This window comes from Plodia interpunctella, chromosome 17, assembly GCF_027563975.2.
Source record: "Plodia interpunctella isolate USDA-ARS_2022_Savannah chromosome 17, ilPloInte3.2, whole genome shotgun sequence".
NCBI classification, from domain to species: domain Eukaryota; kingdom Metazoa; phylum Arthropoda; class Insecta; order Lepidoptera; family Pyralidae; genus Plodia; species Plodia interpunctella.
The window spans coordinates 6,580,402-6,606,319 of record NC_071310.1 but is presented as its reverse complement, the minus strand read 5'-3'; the positions used below and the strand labels follow the sequence as shown (position 1 = coordinate 6,606,319).

The 25,918-nt window shown below is 34.6% G+C and overlaps 2 protein-coding genes across 6 annotated transcripts in view; one reads left to right on the top strand and one right to left on the bottom strand.

Moving 5' to 3' along the window:
* LOC128677270 (uncharacterized protein) overlaps positions 1-25,918 on the bottom strand; it is a 267,183-nt gene that overhangs the window by 79,015 nt on the left and 162,250 nt on the right. The window lies entirely within an intron of this gene.
* LOC128677273 (uncharacterized) lies at positions 13,324-15,608 on the top strand. Its single transcript, XM_053757991.2, has one exon. The coding sequence runs from the start codon at positions 13,491-13,493 to the stop codon at positions 14,271-14,273; it is 783 nt and encodes a 260-aa protein (XP_053613966.1). The 5' UTR covers positions 13,324-13,490; the 3' UTR covers positions 14,274-15,608.

The window sequence follows — 25,918 nt, the reverse complement described above, 5'->3', positions numbered from 1 at the left end:
ACTTTTATTATCACGTATAACCTTTTTTCGCTAAGAGGTAACTAAATTGTGACGTCACGTTAGAGTCATTTAGTATAAAGCGTTTGGATGAGTCCAAAAATTATTTTTCTCTTATCTTTGAAAGCATTGTCGTTGTCATAGTTATTTTTTCTCACGGGTCTTGGAATAGGCAACAAAAAATAAATTCTAATAATCTACCATATTGGAAAAATGTTTTTCGAAGATATTTATATCCTTTAGAACTGAATAGGTAATATACATGAACAGAAAAAAATAAGAAAATTGGTAATTTAATAGCTATTAGGTGAATAAGAATAAGAAATCCTCTCTTTTAATAACAAATTTTATATCACTGATCATTGGATTTCAAAGGAAATTATTTTAAACCACGTAAAAGCGTATTTTTTTGTCTTTTGTATCATCTTAACAGTTAAGAATTGCAACATTTGTTATTAATTTTATGAGAGCATAGATTATGGACTTTTAATATATTTTTATACAGTCGACAGTCTCATATTCAGATTTTTTAAGTTTAATTTAATATAATTTGTATGTTTAATTTTTTTACATAAATAAACAGTTTTATTTATTAAATTTATTATTATGTACGGTCAGCTACAAAAGTATTTTAAACTAATAAGTATGACTGGACTTTTGCAGCCGATCGTACATCACTTATTGATGTTAAATTAGCTTAAGTTACATAAAGCGCAAGTGAAGAAGAACTATCTAAATGCCAAACTGATTGGATAAGAATGAAAACTTTCTAAAATGTTATATCGCTTGTGGCAGCCCTAACGTCAAGTGTCGTAGCACAGTGGTTAGCGTGTTAGCTCGCTCGCTGGAGATGCAACTCATATCTCGTTGTTAAGTTAGCTGGATGCTTGAGACGAATGTGTCTTGCGAGTTAATATTATTGTTACGTGTACAAGTTATTTTTACAAGCTTTTATTTTACTTGCAACGTATGAAAGAAAGTTACGTTTTTTCGCATGGAGTTTTATATTAAATTTTTAACATATTGTTGTATGATGACAATGCATCATTATGAAATGTATGATCTGATGGTTCGTAGCGTTATTGCGTGGGATCTAACTTACAATAACGTGTATGATGTCCAAGTTTGGTTAGAAATCTAGTTTTAGGTACAAAATAAGAAAAAGGTAAATTAAAAAATATATTTTTATTGATGAAATATTAAGTGTCCTTAATAAAAACGGTCTAAGCCAGAGTAAACTCTCAATAAAGAACTAAGCTACAGTAAAATAACTCTAAGATTCTGAGAAAGTAAACGTAAACGCAGATAGTAAATATGAAAAGTAGTATAAACTCATAAAATATGTGTGAAAACGATTTAGTTTCGGCCCTAAGAAGTATACTGTCGAAATCGTTATTTGATCAGTAATAAAACATGCAAAATATACTTTGTTTTTTCGCATATATAGAGAGGTACTTATCCCTAACATTATGGACTTAAGGTACGTTTTTGTTGTTGTGAACGTATGCGACAAAATTTACATTATTTACCTCATTATCCTTTCTATCAATAAAGAAAAATCATATACTGGGATTATATTCTAAGATCCACATAAAATTATTATAAATCAATAAAGTAATTTTTTTTAGATTATAGAAAGAAATTTAGGCCAATCAACGTCAATTGCTTAGATTTAATACGGGCTATCCCTTGTCACAGTTTACGCAACTATGAAGCATCTTTTTTGTCTGTAGTGATTGCTGAATAATTTTTCTTTGGGATTAATTTCTTTGGGATTCATAATATTTTTTGGGATTTAGAAAAATAACTCTCCCCCATCTGTTTCTATCTGAGTGATGGTCAGATGGCTAATAGTCCGCGTCCAACTGAGCGCGGGGACCATTAAAATATTGTCGTGGTTTGTCGGTCCTACATTCGATCTGTGAGTCCACGATAAAAAAACGGACGCGAACGAGTAGCCTCTGATTAACTCCTTCTATTTGTATCTGATACACCAAGATCATATAACCATAATATTCTAACCCATCCATATTATTTCAAATTATACCCATTTTATAACATTTGTTTAAACAAATAAAAATGGACGCAGATGCAGAACCACAGTCTACCAAGAGAGATTATGTTAATTCTGGGATCGAAACGGTTTGAGGAAAACTCGTACGTTGTCAAAAGGACGTTCTACTTGGATATGCCGTAGGCAAATATTATCTCTCATTTTGATTCCAAACTGTGTGTGCTTCACGCATAACTTATCTGTGATCTGGTCTGTTACAATAACATATTCTATATGTGATTCTTTTGAAAGATGCTTTAAACAATTTAAAATAAAATTAACAACAACGAAAACATAATAAAACCAAATAAGAGAAATCTGACTCAAGACGTTGTCGCGCGGAAACGTATCCAGAAAACCAGTAGCATTGTTGTTGTGTGAAATGGAAGCATTTGTACAACGAAAATTTTTATAAATTTTACGAAATTATATGCTAAGGGACCCCCCTTAAAGTATAATTTTCAGCTTTAGACTTTTGCCAGTTCTAAGATTAGGCATACTTTTTTTATAATTTTCAATTCAGTAACTTAAATGAAATGAATTATTAAATATATTTTTCATTACTATACTTTTTTCTGACAATGAGAAAATTTTGTTTTTGGGATTTAGAAAAAAAAATTAACGTATCTATCGAACATACGCATCCAATATTCAATTTTCATCAGAACCATGCAAACATGGCCGATACTTGTATTCGATACGCTCTCTAGCGATATAGAATATTCTCTTGTCAGAACCGTTACGGTTACGGTAGGTACAATGGATTTTCTACGAAACGAGCCAAATAGTAAAGGATTTGGTCTTTTTGAAGACGCGGAGGTGGAATGCAATAGGAAGCCGATAAAGGATTGACCGGAATCCTCGGTGATATGAGATCCGACGGCTTTCAAAGGTGCCAAGATCTTGGACCAATATTGGATCAAATACTTGTAGAAATTGTAGTGGTTGAAAATGTTTTATAATATGGTTTGGTTGCGCCAATCAATTTTAATATTAGTCTGCGTGCCGCCGTCGATACCTAAGACAAAATGGCGTACTTTGCGTTTTTCTGCGCAGGTTATAAAGTTAACATCAAAGTTGACAAATGTGACGCACCAATTATAAGACACTATCGGCCGTCCCGGCTTTACTCGGGTAAAAACATAATAAATTGTATCCCTAAACCTTCCTTAGGAATCACTCTATCTACTGGTGAAAACAGCATGAAAATCCGTGCAGTAGTTTTTGAGTTTATCGCGAACGGACAGACAGACGCGGTAGAGGGCTTTGTTTTAAGGATAATAGACATTAAGTTATATTTATTTTGCAATTTAATTTATTTCGACGATGTATAGTGATGTTTGAATGAAGTTCAAAGCAGCACTTTTAGCTTGATTTGTATAGATGTAAGGTTCATTTTGAATAGAAAAATAATTCATAAAGGTACCATAGTCGATTTTAAGCTACTCATATTTATATATTTTGCCATTCAAAAAATAAATAAATACTTAAATATTAGGACAAATCACACAGATTGTGTTAGCTCCAAAGTAAGTTCGAGACTTGTGTTATTTTATGTAAGTTATGGGATACTAACTGAACGATACCATATTTTATAACAAATACAATAGATAAACAACACCGAATATAATAGATAAACATCCAAGACCCGGGCCAATTAGAAAAAGATCATTTTCGATCATGACACTTACAATAACAAATATATTTTTTAATAAAGCCCTATGACTATTGTGTGGTATTTTTAATTGGCAATTTCTCTCTCATCTGAACAATTTTATTCTTAGCATAATTGGTACAATATTGTATCATAATGATTCAGTATTTTTTCCTTATATAATCGTAGTAAAGTATTCCTTATATAATCGTATTCCTTATATAATCGTATCGTATGGCTTCTTCATTATTTGGTCAAGCAAGAGTAATAATATGAACAAACATAGTCGTAAAAAGATCGTACAAATAAATATTGATTGTTGGGTCAACATATCCTATTATACCACTTTGATTTTGTAGTATCGTTATAACGTTAACGTTATAACACAACGTTATAACAATGTTATCTTGAGAAATTATGGTAACTGGATGTTTTTGTGATTTAGAAAAAAAAATTAACGTATCTATCGAACATACGCATCCAATATTCAATTTTCATCAGAACCATGCAAACATGGCCGATACTTGTATTCGATACGCTCTCTAGCGATATAGAATATTCTCTTGTCAGAACCGTTACGGTTACGGTAGGTACAATGGATTTTCTACGAAACGAGCCAAATAGTAAAGGATTTGGTCTTTTTGAAGACGCGGAGGTGGAATGCAATAGGAAGCCGATAAAGGATTGACCGGAATCCTCGGTGATATGAGATCCGACGGCTTTCAAAGGTGCCAAGATCTTGGACCAATATTGGATCAAATACTTGTAGAAATTGTAGTGGTTGAAAATGTTTTATAATATGGTTTGGTTGCGCCAATCAATTTTAATATTAGTCTGCGTGCCGCCGTCGATACCTAAGACAAAATGGCGTACTTTGCGTTTTTCTGCGCAGGTTATAAAGTTAACATCAAAGTTGACAAATGTGACGCACCAATTATAAGACACTATCGGCCGTCCCGGCTTTACTCGGGTAAAAACATAATAAATTGTATCCCTAAACCTTCCTTAGGAATCACTCTATCTACTGGTGAAAACAGCATGAAAATCCGTGCAATAGTTTTTGAGTTTATCGCGAACGGACAGACAGACGCGGTAGAGGGCTTTGTTTTAAGGATAATAGACATTAAGTTATATTTATTTTGCAATATAATTTATTTCGACGATGTATAGTGATGTTTGAATGAAGTTCAAAGCAGCACTTTTAGCTTGATTTGTATAGATGTAAGGTTCATTTTGAATAGAAAAATAATTCATAAAGGTACCATAGTCGATTTTAAGCTACTCATGTTTATATATTTTGCCATTCAAAAAATAAATAAATACTTAAATATTAGGACAAATCACACAGATTGTGTTAGCTCCAAAGTAAGTTCGAGACTTGTGTTATTTTATGTAAGTTATGGGATACTAACTGAACGATACCATATTTTATAACAAATACAATAGATAAACAACACCGAATATAATAGATAAACATCCAAGACCCGGGCCAATTAGAAAAAGATCATTTTCGATCATGACACTTACAATAACAAATATATTTTTTAATAAAGCCCTATGACTATTGTGTGGTATTTTTAATTGGCAATTTCTCTCTCATCTGAACAATTTTATTCTTAGCATAATTGGTACAATATTGTATCATAATGATTCAGTATTTTTTCCTTATATAATCGTAGTAAAGTATTCCTTATATAATCGTATTCCTTATATAATCGTATCGTATGGCTTCTTCATTATTTGGTCAAGCAAGAGTAATAATATGAACAAACATAGTCGTAAAAAGATCGTACAAATAAATATTGATTGTTGGGTCAACATATCCTATTATACCACTTTGATTTTGTAGTATCGTTATAACGTTAACGTTATAACACAACGCTATAACAATGTTATCTTGAGAAATTATGGTAACTGGATGTTTCCTGTTAGTTTAATAAACATAATCGAAATTAATTGATCATTGGGCGTAATTAGATACATAGCTCTTACTTGACCAGACGGACAAAATTAACCAATTTTGAAAAGTAAATAATAATTATTCATTAGCATCGGTTCATTTAACAAATCTTCATACAAATGTAATATTGGAATTCATTCAGCTGTCGTGTACCTACAATTTTGTGAAAAAGAAACACACATTCGTTCATACACAAAAACATGAAACTCATTTTTTGGACAGTCGGGCAAAAATAAAAGTCTTATCTAATTATTTGTTGTTCTCGGTATGAAACAATCCGCATTGCAATTCCATATATGTATGAACCTATTACTGTAGCATTGCGAAGGTTCCATTGATTCCCGTTGATAAAACTGGATTTGATCCAGAATTTTACCCGGAATAACATACATTGGTTATTTGTTGGGGAATGTTTGAAACAATATAAGACTTTGTTTTTTTGTTTAAGTTATTTAGGGTGGTTCTCAGAGCATTTCGACCGCTGCGGCTGCGCGGTCATTACAATCCGTCAATTTTCTTGAGGAAGGAATCATTTCCAAAATCGATCATTCATAAAATTTACATTACTACTGTACAGAGTAATTAAAAAAAAAACTCATTCTTGTCTTTGTTAAAATTTGAAAAATTGTAATGACAGCGCGACCGCAGCGCTCTGCGAACCACCCTTTAAGGGAATTAACTAAATTAAATGTATGCAATTTTTTTGTTTCGTGGGATAGGTTCCAACTGCGAGGATGTGTGTATGTGTATGTTTGTATGTATGTTTGTTACTCTTTCACGCAAAATCTACTGGACAGATTATTATGAATTTTAGTACACGGGTAGAATATAACCTGGAATATAACACAGGGTACTTTTATCCCGAAATTCCCATGAGAGTGTAGCCCCGGGGCGCAACTAGTTACTTACATATTATAAAACAAAGTCCTCAGCAGCTGTCTGTCTGTCAAACTGATAAACTCAAAAACTACTCGACCGATTTTCATGTAGTTTTCACCAATAGAAAGTGTGAATCCTCAGGAAGGTTTAGGTATATAATTTATTATGTTTTATTGGTATGTGTTATTGAGGATTCACACTTTCTATTGGTGAAATACAACAAACACTTTATATATATAAATATAAATTATATTGCACAGATAAAAAACCGTAAGGCTTTCTTTGTCTCAACTGCCTAAAACATCCATATTACTACAAATTTTGGTTAACCTAATCATTTATGAAAATATTATATTATCAAAACTGTACTTGATCCGAAGTTGTATTAATAATTTTATTTGCTTACTGAGAAATCGAGTTTAATTAACATATATCGAGTTCCTAGAAGATATATAATGTATTAAACTTCGACATAGGTACCAGGAATACCAATATATTTGAATGACCTTATGAAAGTTATCATATCCACTTAAAGCTCTTAGAATTCTAGTGAGGCTAGCACAGATGTTTGCGAGAACGCAAATGTATGTAGACTTTTTGAAATACAACTCGGTCGAGCTAACTGCGCACCTCACTGGAACGTGCTGGCGACGTCACGGCCGCCAGGTACGCAGTTAACTCGACTGGGTTGTAAATAACGAAAATGAGTTCCGTTTACGTACGACAGAGGTTCAATTCGACGAATTCATTGGAGCTATGTAAAAATGTGTATGTACTATTATACAGAAATCTAAACAGCTGGGCTGATTTTTATGAAATATCTGATTGGGTAGGCAATGAACCGAACACGTTAAATTTTTATCATATTTTTTATTTATTTATATCTATAAATCTGCTTTTTTGTAAGTTTTATTGCATATAAGAGATAATGTGCGAATCAATCTTTAATTATTTCCCCCAATCATATTTTATCACTAACTTTTATGCAATAAATTGTTTCATTCATATTCAGATATAAGGTACCGAGTTGCGGGCAACGGCTAGATTTTCATATAACTATTTTAGATACGATCTGGTACGCACTCGTGAAATCTCGTGCTGGCCAGCCCCCACAGAATTCTACATCAACTAGTGACAAAGTTAACCAATTCTAATTTAACTCTGCGGAACACATCCACATGCGTTTGATTAATCTGTTTCCAGTTACGGGCTCAACAAAATAGCGGCCGCCATTTGCGGTTCAGCCGTATTTACTTGGAAGCGATACGATCGATTCGTTTTGACTGTTTTCTCCATTTTTTTCAAAAGGTTTCACCATGGAATTAGTAGGTACTTTGAGGATTTACACATTTAACTGACAGGGAATTACAAACGTTACAGTTAAATTGCATCGATCGAACGTTTTCGATTGTTAATTTGTTTAAAACTAAAAAAAATGGATGAAGCAAATTTATTTCGTGACTAGAATGATGAATACTAGAGTCTATTGATTATTTTTTTACGAAATAGCTATTTAGAAGAACACATATCACCACATGTCCGGCCATGGCTAACACCGATAGTGCAACAGAGAACGTGATAATTCCAGCTTGGTTGACAAGTATTTTTTTAGTTACTGATCTGATTCACGTGTGAAATAAACGCATCAAGCGTTATACAGAACACAGTCAGTATTATGATTTCTCTCAGACACTTTCAGATTATAAAACATAACAAACATTCAACAGACGATAATAGATAATAGTAAAAGAGATAGAAATACTCAAATGTAATCGCAATTTCACAACGCATAGGATTTTCCTGGCAATTTCGTTAGCGCTGTTAGTAAAAATCGCAAAGTTTAGCAATTAAGAAGAAATCTAGTTTTTATAGAATAGGATAGAATAGAAATCATTTATTCCAAAGAATATGGTGATGACAACAATCAAAAGTACAACATATTCTGCCACAATTTGCGTAGGAATGTCAAGTATTAAAATTACATTACATTATACATATAGAAACTTTTAAATGTTATACATATTTGGTCAACCATTTAATAATCATAAACGAAAGTCCCGTGTAAATATTTCAATTATAAATGACTCTGGAACAATTCCTTAATTTCATAAAAACATTTATTTAAGAGCCAGTCAAATAATTTACTTTTGAATTTAATAAATTTTTGTGTCTCTCTTATCTCTACTGGAAGCGCATTATACAATTTAATCGCCATGCAGAAACATTGTCGCTGTACAGTTTTAATCTTTGCTTTGGCGTATATAATTTTTTGGGATTTCTGCTATGACTTTTTTTGATACCATGTCATGTAGAGGGAATAGGTCTGGATATTTTCTGACAAATAGATGTCTATTTGTCCCTTTACCTCTTTACCTCTTCTTTACATATTTGAGATATGTATCTCAAATATGTAAAGAAGAGGTAAAGGGAGAATCTTTGATCTTTGAAATAATTGCTTGCCATGATCAAGATAGATTGCCCCGTGTATTGCTCTAACACACTTTTTTTGCAGTATGAATGCTCTTTACATCTCTACTGAGTTACCCCAGATTATCAGGCCATATCGAAGTATAGTAGCAACGTATCCATGATATGCCAACAATGCAATTTCTTTGGAGGCAATTTTTTGCAGTCTTCATAGCGCAAATACGAATCTATCAAGTTTATGACAGATGTCAATTACATGCTACTTCCAATTAAGATTTTTATCAACAATTATCCCCAAAAATATACTTTGGTCAACTTGGTTTAATTTATCATTTGCATATTGTGCTTTTATTTTTAGAGGTAAATTATTGTGTGGTTGGAAATGAATTATGTTTGTCTTGTCTATATTTATATTTAATTTATTTTGCGTTAGCCAATTGTCAATATTATGTAACTCTGAGTTTTCAACCGTTTCTAAATCTTGTTTATTTTTAGTCTTAATTAATAATATCGTGTCGTCAGCAAATAAGACGCATTCGTGCATCAACGCTTTTGGGAGGTCTTCTTATTCTAGTCTTATTATCTTATTTTAGTCATCTTTAAGTAAACAAGGCAGTTTACACTTCCAATGGCAATAAAAATGATAAGGCCACCTCGACATTCGCAATTCAATCAGTAGAACGGGTCAGGAATTGGCAATTTGCCCTGTCCTCGACGACCAATTTTTAGGCACGTTGGTCGTAGCAACCCATGTGGGGTGTCCAAAATATTTTGGCTGCGTCCACAGCTGAATTCTAGATGAACACAAAACGCTGCAAGGCTCGACACGCTTATATTACATTTACTTACATTTACTAGATTAGGCAAATCGTCGATCTGTCTTGTAGGGTTCACTTGTTCACCCGGTATATAGTATGATTGAAATGAAAGTTAGCATGTATTTTTATTTCGATACATCGATATTGTGTCAATTTAACACAACGCACGTGGTATGTGGTAAGTTATTTATTAGTATGAATATGGTTTTTAGAGTGAACCTTATATACGTATTAGTATTAACTTATTCTATGTCTCTGACTGGACTAAGTAGCCTTACCGCTCACCGGACAAAGTCGACACTTTTAACGGCTTTAAGAATTGAATTCTAAAAGATTTAGCCCAGTTTTCTGCCCGTTAAATTTTGGATTTAGTCTCTGTTAGTTTTAAATCCTCTGTTAGAAAATGCATCGGCTTTAAAACTTCAGAGAGTCAAAGATAAAAAAATACGTGGCTTTTTCTTGCGCTTTCAATAGTAATAAACTTGTTTGTCTTGTTTCATATTCACCATTCGCCCACGTATTTAGTTTTACTTGTTTTTATGTAATTAATTTTTTGCCCTCTTAGGTACATTTGAAGTTTCCATATCGCTTCAGTTTCCATCACAATGCATATAAGCTTGACCTAATAGTTCGGCTGCCAGCGAAGAATCGTTCTGCTGCACGAACATAGTTACGTGTGGAATGTAGTAAGATCTCTCTAACTAGAATAAGTATGCGGCAATAATGATATTTTTGTAAAAAAAAAACATTGTTTAAAGTAAATTAAACGAATGATTTTTTTTCTTAAAAATATTATCAGAAATCTCACAAATTACCTACCTACTAAAATTGATACGAGTTCGAGGCATGTTATTTCCAAGAATCTATTTCGTTGTAAATTCTTTCAATATCCGACCGCATTTATCCTGTACTTACAATGTATTCAGAGCCAATAAATAACCAACTTTCTATTCAAATACTTGAAGTCTCACAAAGGCCCAGGCCTTAGAGCCACGACAATAACACTAAAAAACGTCCTTACTTTTTGTATGCTATTAGCAATAACAGTTTGGCGTAGGGCTGCCTCACTTTAATTTTATAGAGGACCATGCTGCCATCGCAGCGAAATAATATACGTAATTGTTCTCACAATAACAGTATTATTTATAGCCTTTTGACTAATTAATATTCGGTTTATCAATTTTAGATTTACAGTCCATTACAGTATTAAATATTTTAAATAGTATTCCAAGGAATTTTCAGGACTAGGATTTTAAGAATACCTCGCGTATTTAAGTGATTTAAAGCATTACATGTAAGATTCCTGCAATTATTTTCATTTCATAATCCCTAAGCTTTCGTTACATCATGTACATAACTAAACTAAGTTAAGGACATGTCCATATATCACATTAAGTATGCAGCGGACGCGCTGGTCAATATTGCCATAATGATATTACAGAATTTCTCAAAGGCGGCAGCCCTATTTAGTGCCGCCGGACGTGACGGCACTGAACCACTAACATAAGTGCCATTTGGGACGTAACGGACTATTCCTATAGCTACGTTCTAAAGTGACAAAAATTTAAAAGGAGCAACCTAACTTACTTTCAGCTTTCTCTATGTCATCTTGCGTGTTCTCGGTTTTATTCGGAGCTGTGATGCCGCGTCCGGGGTCTGCCTGATAAACGCTATAATCGACCGACTGTTTCTGGTAGAATATTATTAATGCTAATTGTCTGGTAGAATATTACATACAAACATCCGTAAGGTTTTACTATTACGATGCAACTTTTTGCAAGCCCTGTTTTATTTAACTTTAGTAACATCTTTCACTGTATTGATTCGTATATGTACACGACACACGGTGGAAAAAAGGCAAATAAAAACGATTCAATCAATACTCAATCAACTTAATAATATTACTCCAAAAACCGAAAAAATAGAGATAAACCGTTGGAGCTTTCCCAATCCACATTGATTTATGTGAAGTGGCTCTGTGAGTTCCAGCATGTCATCGTGGCAACCCAAAATCACGGCTTCCAAATAAAACCGCAAGCTCCTGACGGCTGTCACCACAATCACGGTGTGCGAGAACATGTGCCTATTTTTTTTTTATTTACATCTGGATCATGCCCACGCAACCCTTAAATTAGTTACGGAAGGCCTTCTGCCATTTTTTCTGATTTTAAGAAAAGAGCGCACTAGCAATTTTATTATGCACTACCTTTACTACCTACTAACAAAGTACAAATAAACTGATCTTAAAGATTTATAAAATTAATGTTGTTTATAATAATTACATTTATTATATTTTTTAAATAATCCTTACATATTATAAAACAAACTTTGTTTGCGATTAACTCAAAAACTACTGCACGGATTTTCGGTTTTCACCATATATATTAGGTCCTTACATATGAAATTAGCGTTTGGTATAGGAGGAACAAAAAGTCGAATATGCTTCAATATAATATGTTTATTTAATCAAAGTAAGAACCATTATTATCTATGCACTTTTGCCACGGACGGGAATCAATAAAATCTTTGAAGGCGGTTTGGACTGTCCTATCGGATTTGATTTTTTTCCCTTGGAAGAAGTTATCCAAAAATCGAAAAAATATGGTAATCTGTTGGAGCAAGGTCCGGGGAGTACGGTGGATGTCTTAGACATTCCAATTGAAGCTCTTCTTATTTGGTAGCCGTCTGTTGTGCAGTGTGTGGTCTAGCGTTGTCGTGAAGCAGCAGTGGCGCGGAGTGATTGACCAGCATCGGTTGTTTAGCAGCTAGCTTTTCCATCATAGTTTTCAATTGCTGATAATAGACGTCTGCCGTAATCGTCTGGCCAGATTTGAGAAAACTATAATGAACGACATCGGCACTAGTCCACCAAACGCTTACTAGTAACTTTTTTTTGGGACAATTTTCGCTTGGGCAGGATTTGGCTGGCTGGCCAGGGTCCAGCCATTGCGATGAGCGTTTTCGATTATCGTAGAGAATCCACTTTTCATCACAGGTAATGATTTAAAAACCCTTCATTATTGTGCCGGTTAAGTAATGTAGCAATAGTATGTCCGCAATAGCCTTCAATTCTTTATTATCAACTAGGGTCTCCGGCGGTCCACAGGTCTTGATCTGCAGGTCGAATTTGCCAGAACGAAAACGTTGGAATAAAAAACGCACTGTGTTTTCTCTTCGACACGACCGCCATACACATCATTAACCCTTCGAGTCGTTTCCGCAGCACTGGTGCCACGGTGGAACTCGTACTCGTAAATAACGCGATATTTCATGTTTTCCATTTTGAAAACTGAGTGACGCAAAGAGAAAAATCAGAAGAAAAAAAAACAAATGAATGACTGTTAACGAAACACAAATACACAAATAAACACAAATAAACACAAATACAACACGCCAATTAAATAATCATATTTATTAAGAAAATAGTAATTATTTTTTATTTTCACAACGCGCACAAGAACGTACGACGAATAAAATAGAACTAGGAAAAGTGAAAGTAGGTTAAGTGACGGTATTAGAAAAATAGGGATTATAGGGGGTAGCATTAAAACTATCAGTTGTGATTTTTTGTCTCTCCAGTTTTATTTAAAATATAATTATTTCTATTGTGTTCTGTGTGTAAAAGTATATGTTTATCAGTTGCATATAAAGCATACTACCTGCCAGCAGTTTAGTTTCCTTCATACATTTCACCACTTCACTATGGAATCTATTCAAAAATCGATCACTGATCTAATGACATTGTTCAATAACAAGATGGCGGATTTTGAAGAAAACCTAAGACAGGCCAATCCTTCCCCAACACTCACATCACTGTCCACTGACTTCTCCACATTTCAGCAGTTCATATCTACAGCCATGGGCACTCTACAAAGTCAAGTAGAACTACTTATGAAACACCAGGATCACCTCGAGATGTCCACTCGGCGTAATATGCTACTACTTCACGGGTTGCCTGAGAGTCCTAATGAGGAGCTGGTGCAAAGAATTGCTGTGATGGCTTCAGACAGTCTGAATTTAGATAGTTTCTCCATTGCAGATGTTGCTCGCTGCTATCGCATAGGACAAAACAGGGGTGGTAAGAAGCCAAGGCCGATTCTTATTGAATTTGTAAACATATGTTATAAGGACAAATTCTGGCATGCTAAGACCGGTCTTAAAGGGACGGGTTTGACACTGTCGGAGTATCTGACCAAAACAAGACATCTAGTGTTTATGGCCGCTCGTCAACACTTTGGTATTACTAAATGCTGGACGCGAGATGGCTGCATCTTCGTCATCGGGCACAACGGGCAGAAACATCGGGTCTACGCCTTGGAGGATATAGACAGATTGCGTGAGGTCCCAACCGTTGGCGAAAGTTCGCAGGCGGCGAAACCAGGCGTGGCATCGGCGTCGACGCCGGCTCCCCAGCCTGCAGCGGCGCCCGCGAAAGCTGCGGTTGCGACAGCGACGTCTCGAGTCCGAAGAGTCAACAAAAAATAGTATCCGATTGTGCTCCACATCCTAATCATATTGTAACCACTCGTCCTTGTTGGCCATTTTGTTCACAAGTCGTCCGTGACTCAAATTTCAATAGGTTGGTTCCTCTACCTCCATTTAGTGTTTGTAAATTTGTTTTTTATGTTTGCGAAACTTATCGTAAAACTTTTCACCACACCACACTTCACATTTTCCTTTGACATTGTCACTGTCACTTCCTGACTTTGACAGCTGAATGTTGTTATGTCAATGCCATTTGTTTAAAATCGTTTTTTTTTTCTTAATTTGGCATACACATTATCAGCTTTGTGTTTTTTTTTTTTTTTTGCTCTTTTTTGATCATTTTATTTTAATCGTATCCTACCATAGACTTAAAATATATGTATCCTACCAATGGCATAGTTTCTGTCGGTTTTGCTGGCGGGTGGTAAGGTGTATTATATTTGTAGTCTTTAGTATAGTATTATATTTGTAGTCTTTAGTATTATTTGTTATTTATTATCTTTTATATTTGAGTATATTTTTTTATTTTTTATATATTATGTGTAGTGTACAAGATAACTTTTTCTCTGCATCTTCCACTAGTAGTGATGACAGTTTTTATTCTATTACTCCTCCTTTGAACGAGATTCTTGATGATGTTTTTTCAAACGTGCACAAAAACTTTAATGCTGTTCACATCAACGCACAAAGTATTCCGGCACATTATCCAGATTTGCTTGCGACTTTTGATAGCAAAAACATACATGCTATATTTGTGTCAGAGTCCTGGTTCAATTCCTGCCACCCCTCTACTTCTTACTCTTTACCTGGCTTCCAGCTAATTCGCAATGACCGCACTGACAAAGGTGGAGGTGGCGTTGCGATTTATCTTAGATCCCACATCCCTTTTAAAATCATTCACACTTCTCAGGTGGCCGATTCTTCCAAGGAGGCTGAATATCTCTTTATTGAAGTCACCTTTTCTCATGATCCCGTTCTTCTTGGTGTCTTCTATAGTTCTTCGTCTAATATTAGTTATTTCTCATCTTTAGAGACTCTCTTGGAAGACATTGTGCCTGCCTATAAACATACTATTATTATGGGTGACTTTAATACATGCTTAGCAAAAGATGACAGTCGTGCTAAAACTTTAAAATCAATTGTCGATGCTTGTAATTTGGCCATTTTACCTCTAGATACCACCCATCACTTTCCTAATTGTATTCCCTCCCTCCTTGATCTTATTCTAGTGTCCTCTTCCGATCTTGTTTCTATTCATGGCCAATTCAATGCTGACATATTTTCTTACCATGATCTGTTATATCTTTCCTATAAAATTCGCCCTCCAAAATTTAAGTCCAAAATTCTTCTGCAGCGTAATTTTGGTGCCATAAACCTTGAGTCCTTGCGCGAGGATGCCGCTGAATGTAACTGGGCATCTGTTTTCGACTCTGCTTCAATTGACGATCAAATTGCGACTTTTAACGCTCTGTTGTTAGCATTGTACGACAAACATGCCCCAATTCGTCCAGTTAAAGTCAAGCATTTACCTGCACCCTGGCTGACTGATGAAATAAAAGCTTGCATTGCTAAAAAGCATAGTGCAAAGTCAAAATTTAAAGCTGATCCTGATAGATATCGTTCCAAATACGTCGAGGCTCGCAATGTCTGCAACAGGATGTGCAGGGAAGCCCAACGCCGTCACATTCATAAATCCGTAGAAAACGGTGACCCAGGCAAAGTCTGGAAATTTCTAAAGTCTCTGGGAGTAGGAAAGAAAAACCACAACATCTCAAATAACCTTGACATAAACGGCCTTAACAGGCACTTTTCCTCTTCCAGTAATTTCGGTGGCAATGATAAAGTTTCCATATTAAACCACCTCGAGTCACTTTCACCTCCCGACTTTTCTTCCTTTTCTTTTACTCCAGTGGCTGAATGTGATGTTCAAGAGTGTGTTTCTGCAGTGACTTCTAATGCAGTAGGTTCCGACGATATTAGTCGCAAAATGATACTTCCGATTCTTGATATTATCCTGCCTGTTATTACACAAATCTTTAACAACTCCCTCTCCTCTGGTTGCTTTCCTTCAACGTGGAAAACTGCCTTCATTACTCCACTTCCTAAAAAACCTAATCCTTCCTCATTTTCCGACTTCCGTCCTATTTCTATTCTTCCTTTCCTATCTAAAATTCTGGAACGTTTAGTTCAGTTACAATTAAACTCTTTCCTTCATAAAAATAGCCTACTTAATGTGTATCAGTCGGGGTTTCGTGCTGGACACAGCACAACCTCGGCCCTTCTAACAATAACTGACGACCTTCGTCTCGCCATGGACAATTCGCAGTTGACTATCCTTACTTTATTAGATTTCACGAATGCATTTAATACTGTCGATCATGACGTTCTGCTAAGTCTGATGCGCACTCTGAACATATCTCCATCAGCTATTAACTGGTTCGGTTCATACCTGGGCGGCCGTCAACAATGCGTACGCATTGAGGACAAAAAGTCTTCGTGGTGCCGGATTTCGGCCGGGGTACCTCAAGGTGGCGTGCTTTCTCCGTTGTTATTTGCGCTTTTTATTAATAATATCACTGATAATCTTCAGTCTTCCTACCACCTGTATGCTGACGACTTGCAAATTTATTATCACTCGTCGTTAGCTGACTTACCTTCTTCAATTGCCATTGTGAACGACGATTTGGAGCGATTATCTAGCTGGAGTAAATCTTTTGGTGTTTTGGTAAATCCTTCAAAAACTAAAGCTATAATTATCGGTAGTCCTTATTTTACTTCACGCGTAGACTGGAATTCTTTGCCATCCCTAAGTTTTAACAATGAAACCATTTCCTTTTGCGAGTCCGTTAGAAATTTGGGTTTGGTGTTTGATACAACTTTATCTTGGTCAGTCCACATGAAAGAAATTAGTCGGAAGACATTTGTTACACTTGGTTCGCTCAGACGGCTTCGTAATTTCTTGCCCATTAACACCAAAATTGCGCTTGCACAATCTCTTCTTCTCCCTATCCTTGATTACGCTGATTGCTGCTTTCTTGACCTTACAGAAGAACAGCTGAACAAACTCGAACGCCTGCAGAATCTCGCTATTCGTTTCATTTATGGACTTCGTAAATATGACCACGTTTCCACGTTCCGTTCCCAGTTAAACTGGCTTCCCATTAGACTTCGTCGTAATTTGCATATTGTATCCATGCTTTTTTCAATTTTATTCAATCCCTATTTCCCACCTTATCTCAAGGACCGTTTCAAATTTGTCGGTGATGATCGCAGCTCCTCTCGTAGTTTGCGCAGCACGGTATCCTTGAGACTCAGATTTCCCGTAGCTAATTCTAAATTTTTCTCCAAATCTTTCTCTGTTCAGGCTGTTCGTCTTTGGAATGCTCTTCCTTTAGATATTCGGAATGCCCAGACTCTGACCAAATTTAAGCAACTCGTTAAGTCTCACTATCTATCTAACGTATCCTAATTTTATTGTACATGTATTTCCTTCTATATAATGATATTTATGTATGTATATATATGTATTTATATGTATATGTATATGTGTATTTGGTATGCTTATATATGTATGTATATTGTATGTAATGTATTTATTTATATATAGTGTATGTAATTATATATTTGGTAGTTTGTTTTACTGCGCCTAAATGTTTTTATATATATATGTCTCCTTCCACCTAAAGGTTGACTGGAAGAGATCGCTTTAGTGATAAGTCCGCCTTTGTACCTTCTTATATTTATTACAAATTGTTTTCTGTGTATTTTTTCTTTTTGGTGCAATAAAGAGTATTTGTATTGTATTGTATTGTATAGTTGGGGTGAAATCATATTTATTTTCGGGTTGCGTCGCATCGCGTCGCTTTGTCTCAATAAGGTTAACACGTAAGACAATAAGACGACCCGTTCATACACTATCACGTCTTATTCTCTTCCGGTGGATAGGTTATCCACCGTCATACATACACTAAATTGTATGATGTAAGCAATATTATTCTGAGATCAACAATAAGGGCTGTCTTCAAAGTAATAGACTCGTTTCCTTTTTCATTTCCAGTCACTGATTACATAATTGTCACTGCCATTTGGCTAAAGAAGGCACATATTTAAAACGTCTGGGAACAGAGTTTCGTGTTTATGACTAGTATACCAAAACTTATGAAATAAAACAATAGTTTAAGATGCGAAAGAGGTGATATTTTTGAGAATACTACCCCCTTATTTGCAATTTTCCTTTTCGGTCCGAAAAGACAAGGTTTAATTGACAGAAAACTATTGTTTTTTAAGTTGTGCAATAAAGTTTAATAAACAAAATAAAAGCAAATGTTTTATGTAACTATTTTATAAACTCTGATCTGGAAATATTTTTAGGAGAACGTAACGTACAAACTACGTTTAAGTTGCAGGTTTGAGTTGTCAATACTGATATTGACAATTGATTGATTCGCTATTATTTTCTATTAGCTTTTGCCTGCGGCTTCGCCCGTGTTTGATTCGTGCGTCCGCTCATGACTTATTATTGTCAATATCTCGGGTTCTGAGCAACGTATCGCGATGAAACTTATACCAGATTTTAAGTTACACTATCCCCTATATAACTGTAAAAACAGCATCCAATTCCACCTATTAGTTTTTGCGTGATACTCGAACAAACATACAAATAGACAAAAAATATTTTGGCTTCTGTCAGTCCCATAAAGATTAAATCTCCTATGTACAGACATACTTTCAGTTTAATAGATATATGGACTATGTTTTCTATTAAACAACTATATACATACATTGAAATAGTTAATTACGATCCTAACTTTGTATCCCGTATTGAAACAAGAGTAAACTTTGATTACTCACCATATCAGTGGTTCCGTACCTAGTCCACACTACACGTAGGCTGAATGGATCTAATTTCCTAAGTCATGATACGTGCTCTCTTGGTTTCACTTATTACTTACTCGGTTTAACTATAGCTGCTTGTAGTTTGGTATACCGGGTCACTATTCACAGTTGATTTGTACATAATGATGATAAATAAATATAAGTATGACGTGCGAAGTGGAGAATAAAAATAGGAAAAGGGAGCCGGGAACCTGATGCTTAGGGTTGACGAAGAAATGGGAGAAACCCTCAGACGAGAGAGAGTAAGAGAGATATTTGATATAATTATTTGAAAGACTAATTATTATTATTATGTATTTTGATATTTTTATGCAATAATAATATAATACATTACCGTTGTGAATTTATGGGGTGTTTTTATTCTTAAATTTACTGGCTGACTGAAAGACAAAACAAAGACAAAGACGAAACATAGAATTACAGAATTTAATGTAGACTTATTTGTAGTATAACTAAGTAAGATGTAAAAGCAAGGAATTACGTAAATTCTGCAATATATAGAGTTCTGATGATAAACGCATATCTATGCGTTTCCTCCAAAATCTACGAATGCGCGCGTATTCGCAGATCTCAATTTACAGATGCAAAATAATAGATTTTAGATACACTGAAATATTTTTACATATGTAATGTACCTATTATTTTCTTTATATTTATACACATAAAAACTATTTGTGCTCAATTAAAACTAGCATTGAAAATGTTTCAGGCAACATTTAAAATTACACGCGAAACAAAAAGTTACCTGTCAAGCACAGTTAACAGTTTCGGTTAGGTAAATCCCACGCCGGCAAAAAACACATTAAACTTCAACCCGCGTGGCGTATGTCGCCTTTTTTGTCCTTATAGTTTGCTGTTTCCATGCTTTAACCCTTTAGCTTGAATATTTTCCTATTGGGTATTTTTCCCGACTTCCGAATGACTAAATGAATTACTTTTGTGATTGTGGTTGCCTGGGGTGAATTTTTGAGCATGTGATCACTGTCATTGAGCTTCAAATTTCTCCTTCAAGACTCTTTTTAGTACCCTAATATATGAATAATGTGCTGGGGTTAGTGTAAGATTTTATGAATATCATACAAAATGCAAAATGTTCAAAAATTCACCGACCTATGAACAAAATAATATTATGCATATATATTTTATTTTTGTTTTCAAACATCTACAACTATAATTTAAAACGACCATGGACAAAAAAATTTTAACAGAATCGCATATTACATCGCCAGAAATAAAACAGCAAAGACAACTGTACAACAGAGTATTGCACAAGTAAATGAAACTAAAATTAACATGTCTAAATGAGAGGAGCATACTAACGAGAGCCAGCGGGAGTGCAGTGACGGGGCAAAGAAACAAAACCATGTTGTGTCAAGCGGAAAATTGGGGAAGCTTTTGTTGCAATCCCAGTCGATCGCATTCGAAATATCGGGTTAATTAAAAGCTTTTGCTGTGAGAAAATGTTGCCTTCCAATTGTCTCTAAACTCCCGATGCATGTGTGAAGTCAATCGACCAGTACGTGCTTCCAAACCACGAACTATTGTTCGTGGTTTGGTGATGCGAATCCTGTGATGTGATTCACGCACAAGAAATAAATAAATTGATGGTAGACAAATTCTAATTCTTTAAGTAATTTACGTGTGTGATATGTACGATAGCCTAGACTATGATTTAGTTAACACAAAGATCGATTGTTATTATTTGAATTTATCTAGTTGTTCGCGCGAACTCAATATTTTTTTACAAAATTGTAAATACTTCAAAAACGAATTAACCGATTTTGTTGCCCCACGAATATAAAAGTCTATTGACTGATCCTACACCTACATACCTACCTTTTAAATTTCATCCGGTTCGAAAGTTATCGCGTTGCAAACTAACATACATACAAAAAACAAATGTTTGCCCCAGATTGATTTGTACACTTCGCTCGTTCGGTGAATAATTCCAACAAACTCAAATAATGCAGCATGTGTAACCACCAAGCAATCGATGCATGAACCTCGAAATGAACATGCAGTAATTACACTTCGTTCGTCGCATAAAACGTTACCACAAGCTAAAAGGCATGTACCACACGTTGTATACGAGGTTTCTTGCAAGTTAACTAGTATTCCTTTCACATGAGTCTAACAATTAAGAACCTTTTAAGGGCTTTAAGAGCGAAATACGAGCACTTCGTGAGGTCACTACCCACTGTAATTGGAGAACGTCGCGTAGGTTTTATGATGTATGCTAGCTTTTAATATTAAAAACATCATTTTGATCTGAGTATTAAACGAACGCTCGGACTACTAACATATCAAAATAATATGGGTTATTCTGAGCCTGAGTAAACGTCTACACGTGAGATGAAGCGAATTAATTAACGGAGAAAACTCATTTCATAACGTGGGCTCTTATTAATGTGTTTACATACATTGGTGAGTATGTTTTTTTTTGTTTGCTTCTATCTCTCATCTTTCCATGTTTTCTGTTGCATTCAGCGCTTTTCATTTCAGACGCCGCGAAGTTCTGTTTTTGAAGATTTGGAAAATTCAGCTGTGATTATATTTCGGCCGTCAACCTTCTTAGAGAATGCTATGGTTGCCTTTCAGCTGCCAGGGCTATATACCCTTGTACGACATCTACAGAAGCATATAGTGTGGTCCTTTCAAAATGATGACCATAATGATGAAACATGGTGTCGACAGAAATTCCGAGACATTTCAATATAAAATGACAGGGGATCTAAACAAAATGATATAGTGACCTAAGGGTAACCTCCACCGGCAGATTTATGACCCATAACGCCAGATCAATACAGATGCGAGATACATGGGATTCTGCCGGTCGACGGCCAGCGTTGTGTGTTTATTTATAGCACCTTAAAATAGTATGAAACTCTTGGTGTAGCAATCTAGTATGCATGTAAAAAATGTGTTACATATCATTAGGTATTTTGAGTATGGTTTTGTAATAATTGACATCACCACTATGGAAACGATATGCAAATAAACTTCGATTGATTGATACATTATTTTATTATATATGATGTTAATAATACGTATTGTAATTGTGTTGCGAATTTACAACAAACATCATTATGAAGTAATCAATAAAGTAGGTGATAATAAATCACCAATTAAAGTGTAGGTTTCCTCGTGATGTTTTCCTTTCCACACCTTAGTACTAACCATCATATATGAGTAAGGTTGGTATACTTTTTCTCGTTGAAGTTACTTTACAAAAAAAACAAACCCTAATTTTTTTCTTCTTTACGTGCTCATACACGCATTTAAGACGGAGTCGCTTAAAGAGATTTGGCTGTGACTTTACAAACAGCTGCCTGCCCGAATTCTTCTCGAGAATGCCATCCCTGCCTATCAGCTACCAAGGTTTCGTACCCTGACTTATATCATACTCGTATGATATACACGGGGGGGATAAATAATTGCTACTTTCCAACTAGTCGGATCAGATACTTTTATCTAATGGCAAAAACAAATGTTTTGAGTTAAAATGCATTAAGTTTCATTGTAATTGATATTGTTTAATTATATATTTATGATTTTATTTTTTTATCCATCCAGTCATGTAGCTAATTTTATAAAGGCGTAAAAGAACAACGCTAATATAAAACTCTCTCGTAATTTTCCGAAGTCACGATACTATCAAAACAATCTGTGACCAGAGTTGCGAAGCATTTACGGGGGACAAACCGCAAAAATTACAGCCAAATTGACGATATTTTTACGACGAATCGAACTACCAACGGTATTTGTGTGGCTTTTATTTATTATTCTATATTTATTAGCTTTTGACAGCCATTTAGCGAGACTCCGCAGTAAAATCGAGTTTATGCTGTAGTAGAAAAGTGATAAACCAACAGAGTTATAAATTTAGTATTGACAAAGTTTAACTATTCTGTCGGAAAATTGTTATTAATCACTACTAGACTTGGTATGTTTTTGTTATACAAAGCTTTTATTCCATTATATGCAGGTATTTTGGACTCTGCTGACTAAATCTTGCTTACAAAATGTTGCAAGCGTAATGTAACGTAAAATGCTGACCAATCCAGATATCGTTATTATAAAAAAATATTCTCCTTTTCAGACTAATATAAATATTGCAAATTTAGAAATATTTGTTGATTAGTTTGCTGCCAATTAGCTGTTTGAGCTAACCAAAAGTTTTTTTTTGTTTACCAAAATACAAATACTTTGCTGACTGTTAAAATAACACCGGTTTTGATTAAGTAAAAATGAAGTCGAAAACATTTTAGTATCACTAAACCCTGGCAAATAAAGACGGTTTTATATATCAACATTTATATAACCAAACACAACACTTTCTCTAAGTTTGGATCTCATGACCCGTGTGAAAATGCTTAACTGGTTTTGGCAGAAAAGTTTAGACATTTTAATTTTTACGCTCTAGGGAGCAGAACGTCCAAATGTAATTTGGAACTTTGGGTCCTTTGTGTCTTTGAATATCAAACCATTTCTTATTTGACTGTTTATTTTGGGATAAAAACTTAATTACTAATACATAATTAAAACTTAATTAAGAATATTAAAAAAATAATGATCATCATATGAACTTGAACAGTAAAACAGATGTACTTATATATCATTTGTTTTTGATACGGGCTCAGTCTCATCATACGTATCTGCTCACACTAATATGAATTCTGTCAATAGAATACGTTGTAATAGTCTGCATACCACTAGACTTGACTGCATGAGAGATTTGATGCTATTCCTCCTAGTTGCAAGCTGCTGCCGAATAGTTCCTTGATGCTGCACCACTAATTTTGGATGTGGTAGTTTATTTCTCTCTCATATCTGCAAGTTCCCGGTTGCGTTCGGTCAGCGTATAAAAACTTTAAAATTGCCGACGTAATGTCAACCCTCTTTGGGAATTCTATTGTTGCCTATCAGCTGCCTTGGTTGTATATTCCTTAGTCGCCTCTTACGACATCCACGGGAGGATATGGAATGGAGTATTCTTCGGCGGAACCAGACTCCATAATGTTGATGATGATATAGTAATTTATTTATTTGATTGACGAGAATTATTTATTAGAATTTTTTCTTGATTCTCTTTATATGAGACAGTGTTCAAACTTAATAATATAAATGCTGTTTGTCATGCTTTCACTGTTGGGAATAAATCGGTAGTTAAATGTCACTTTAATTCATCAGTTATTTTTGTTATTGACATTGAAAATACAATTCCAGATTTGACTATAGCCTACGTTTATCCTTCCAAAGATGGGATAGCTCCAGATCGACATTTTGGTGACCGAAAAGTCGATCTCGTGACAAACCATTGCACTTGTTGCTTACTACCTCAATTTGTGGAAGACCTGCCTGTAGCTTCGGAAACACAAGAGCATCCAATTATTTGTATATCAGCGTTACGTCATACCAGTGTTAATGGGAACGATGAGGTCAAACATTCCTCATGGAATAATGGTGCATTACCAACTGTAATTTTTTCATAGTTGTTTCGATGCGTGTTCATTTATTTAACGACGTAACTAGATCTAAAAAGTTTGTATATTTATTTTTTTACTAAATATATCGAAGAATTTAACTTAAAGAGATAGTGGAAAATTTTAATCGCCAAAAAGGGAAAAATGAATGTTGAGATGTTAAAAAAATAATAATATCACATCTTAATCAACTTATGGTGTCGACAGGACTAATGGTTGTTTGACTTGTAAATTCCATTAAATTGTGTTTTACAGATAAATTAAATTTCAGATAATCAAATCACTTTGTTCTTCGGAAATAATTATTATTAAATTATAAATATTCGGTACGGAAGATATGAAGAATATTATTATTATATTTTAATTCAATTTTAGAAAAAAGTTCAGTCAAGTACTTTTGGTATGGACCTTGCAAAAATTTTTGTCTTATAGTAAAAAACAGAGCGTCGAATGAAGCTAATATATGCTTCATAGATAAATAGATAACATATCACATTAAAATTTCAGCAGTAAATAAAAAATTTTGCAGATAATCTTCTCAAAAAAAAATTTCAAAACCCAGCGCTGTATTTATTTTCACAACACAATATTTTTACCAAATAATGCATGTTGAGATATGACACGTTAAATCAGTATGCACGGCGCAGTGCAAGTCGCGGCGAGCCCGAACTATAAATATGGAGATACGGCCTTATTTACCGAAAGTTTTCACATGGAGAAAATGGTACTGCATCGCGAACAATACGTGTAGTATTTTAGCTGCACAATGGTCCCCAATATTGATACGAGGTCGGAGCGAAAAGAGACTACAGATATGGCGCTAAATATAAAAGTTTATTTTGTTCTTATAATATTTGTTTGTATATATTTGTTTGAATTTGAACATCTATAGATCTACCTTTACCGTTTAAATAGATGTGATAAATATTTAATATTATAGCTACACACAAACACGTTTCAGTGTATGTCAGCGACTTTCATGCGGAAGGCTATAGTTTATTCACAATACCGAGTTTTGCCCTCAGGAACAATCAGTCTATAGTTTCCGCTCGATTCCAGAATATTTTCATTTCATTATTATTTTCAAAATCAAATATTTGAAATATTACTTTTTAAAACTGATAATTATGCGAGAGCGAAGCCGCGCATTTTTATTCTGTTGTAAAATGTGAAAAAATTTTGCTTAGCTCTCTACTTCATATTTACATGCATGAGAGCGAAGAACTTAGCAACCTGAGGTTTCGCTGTAAAAATATAAATTTCACG

Coding starts and splice junctions, on each gene's coding strand:
- LOC128677273 (XM_053757991.2), top strand. CDS start 13,491: ATGGAATCTATTCAAAAATCGATCACTGATCTAATGACATTGTTCAAT.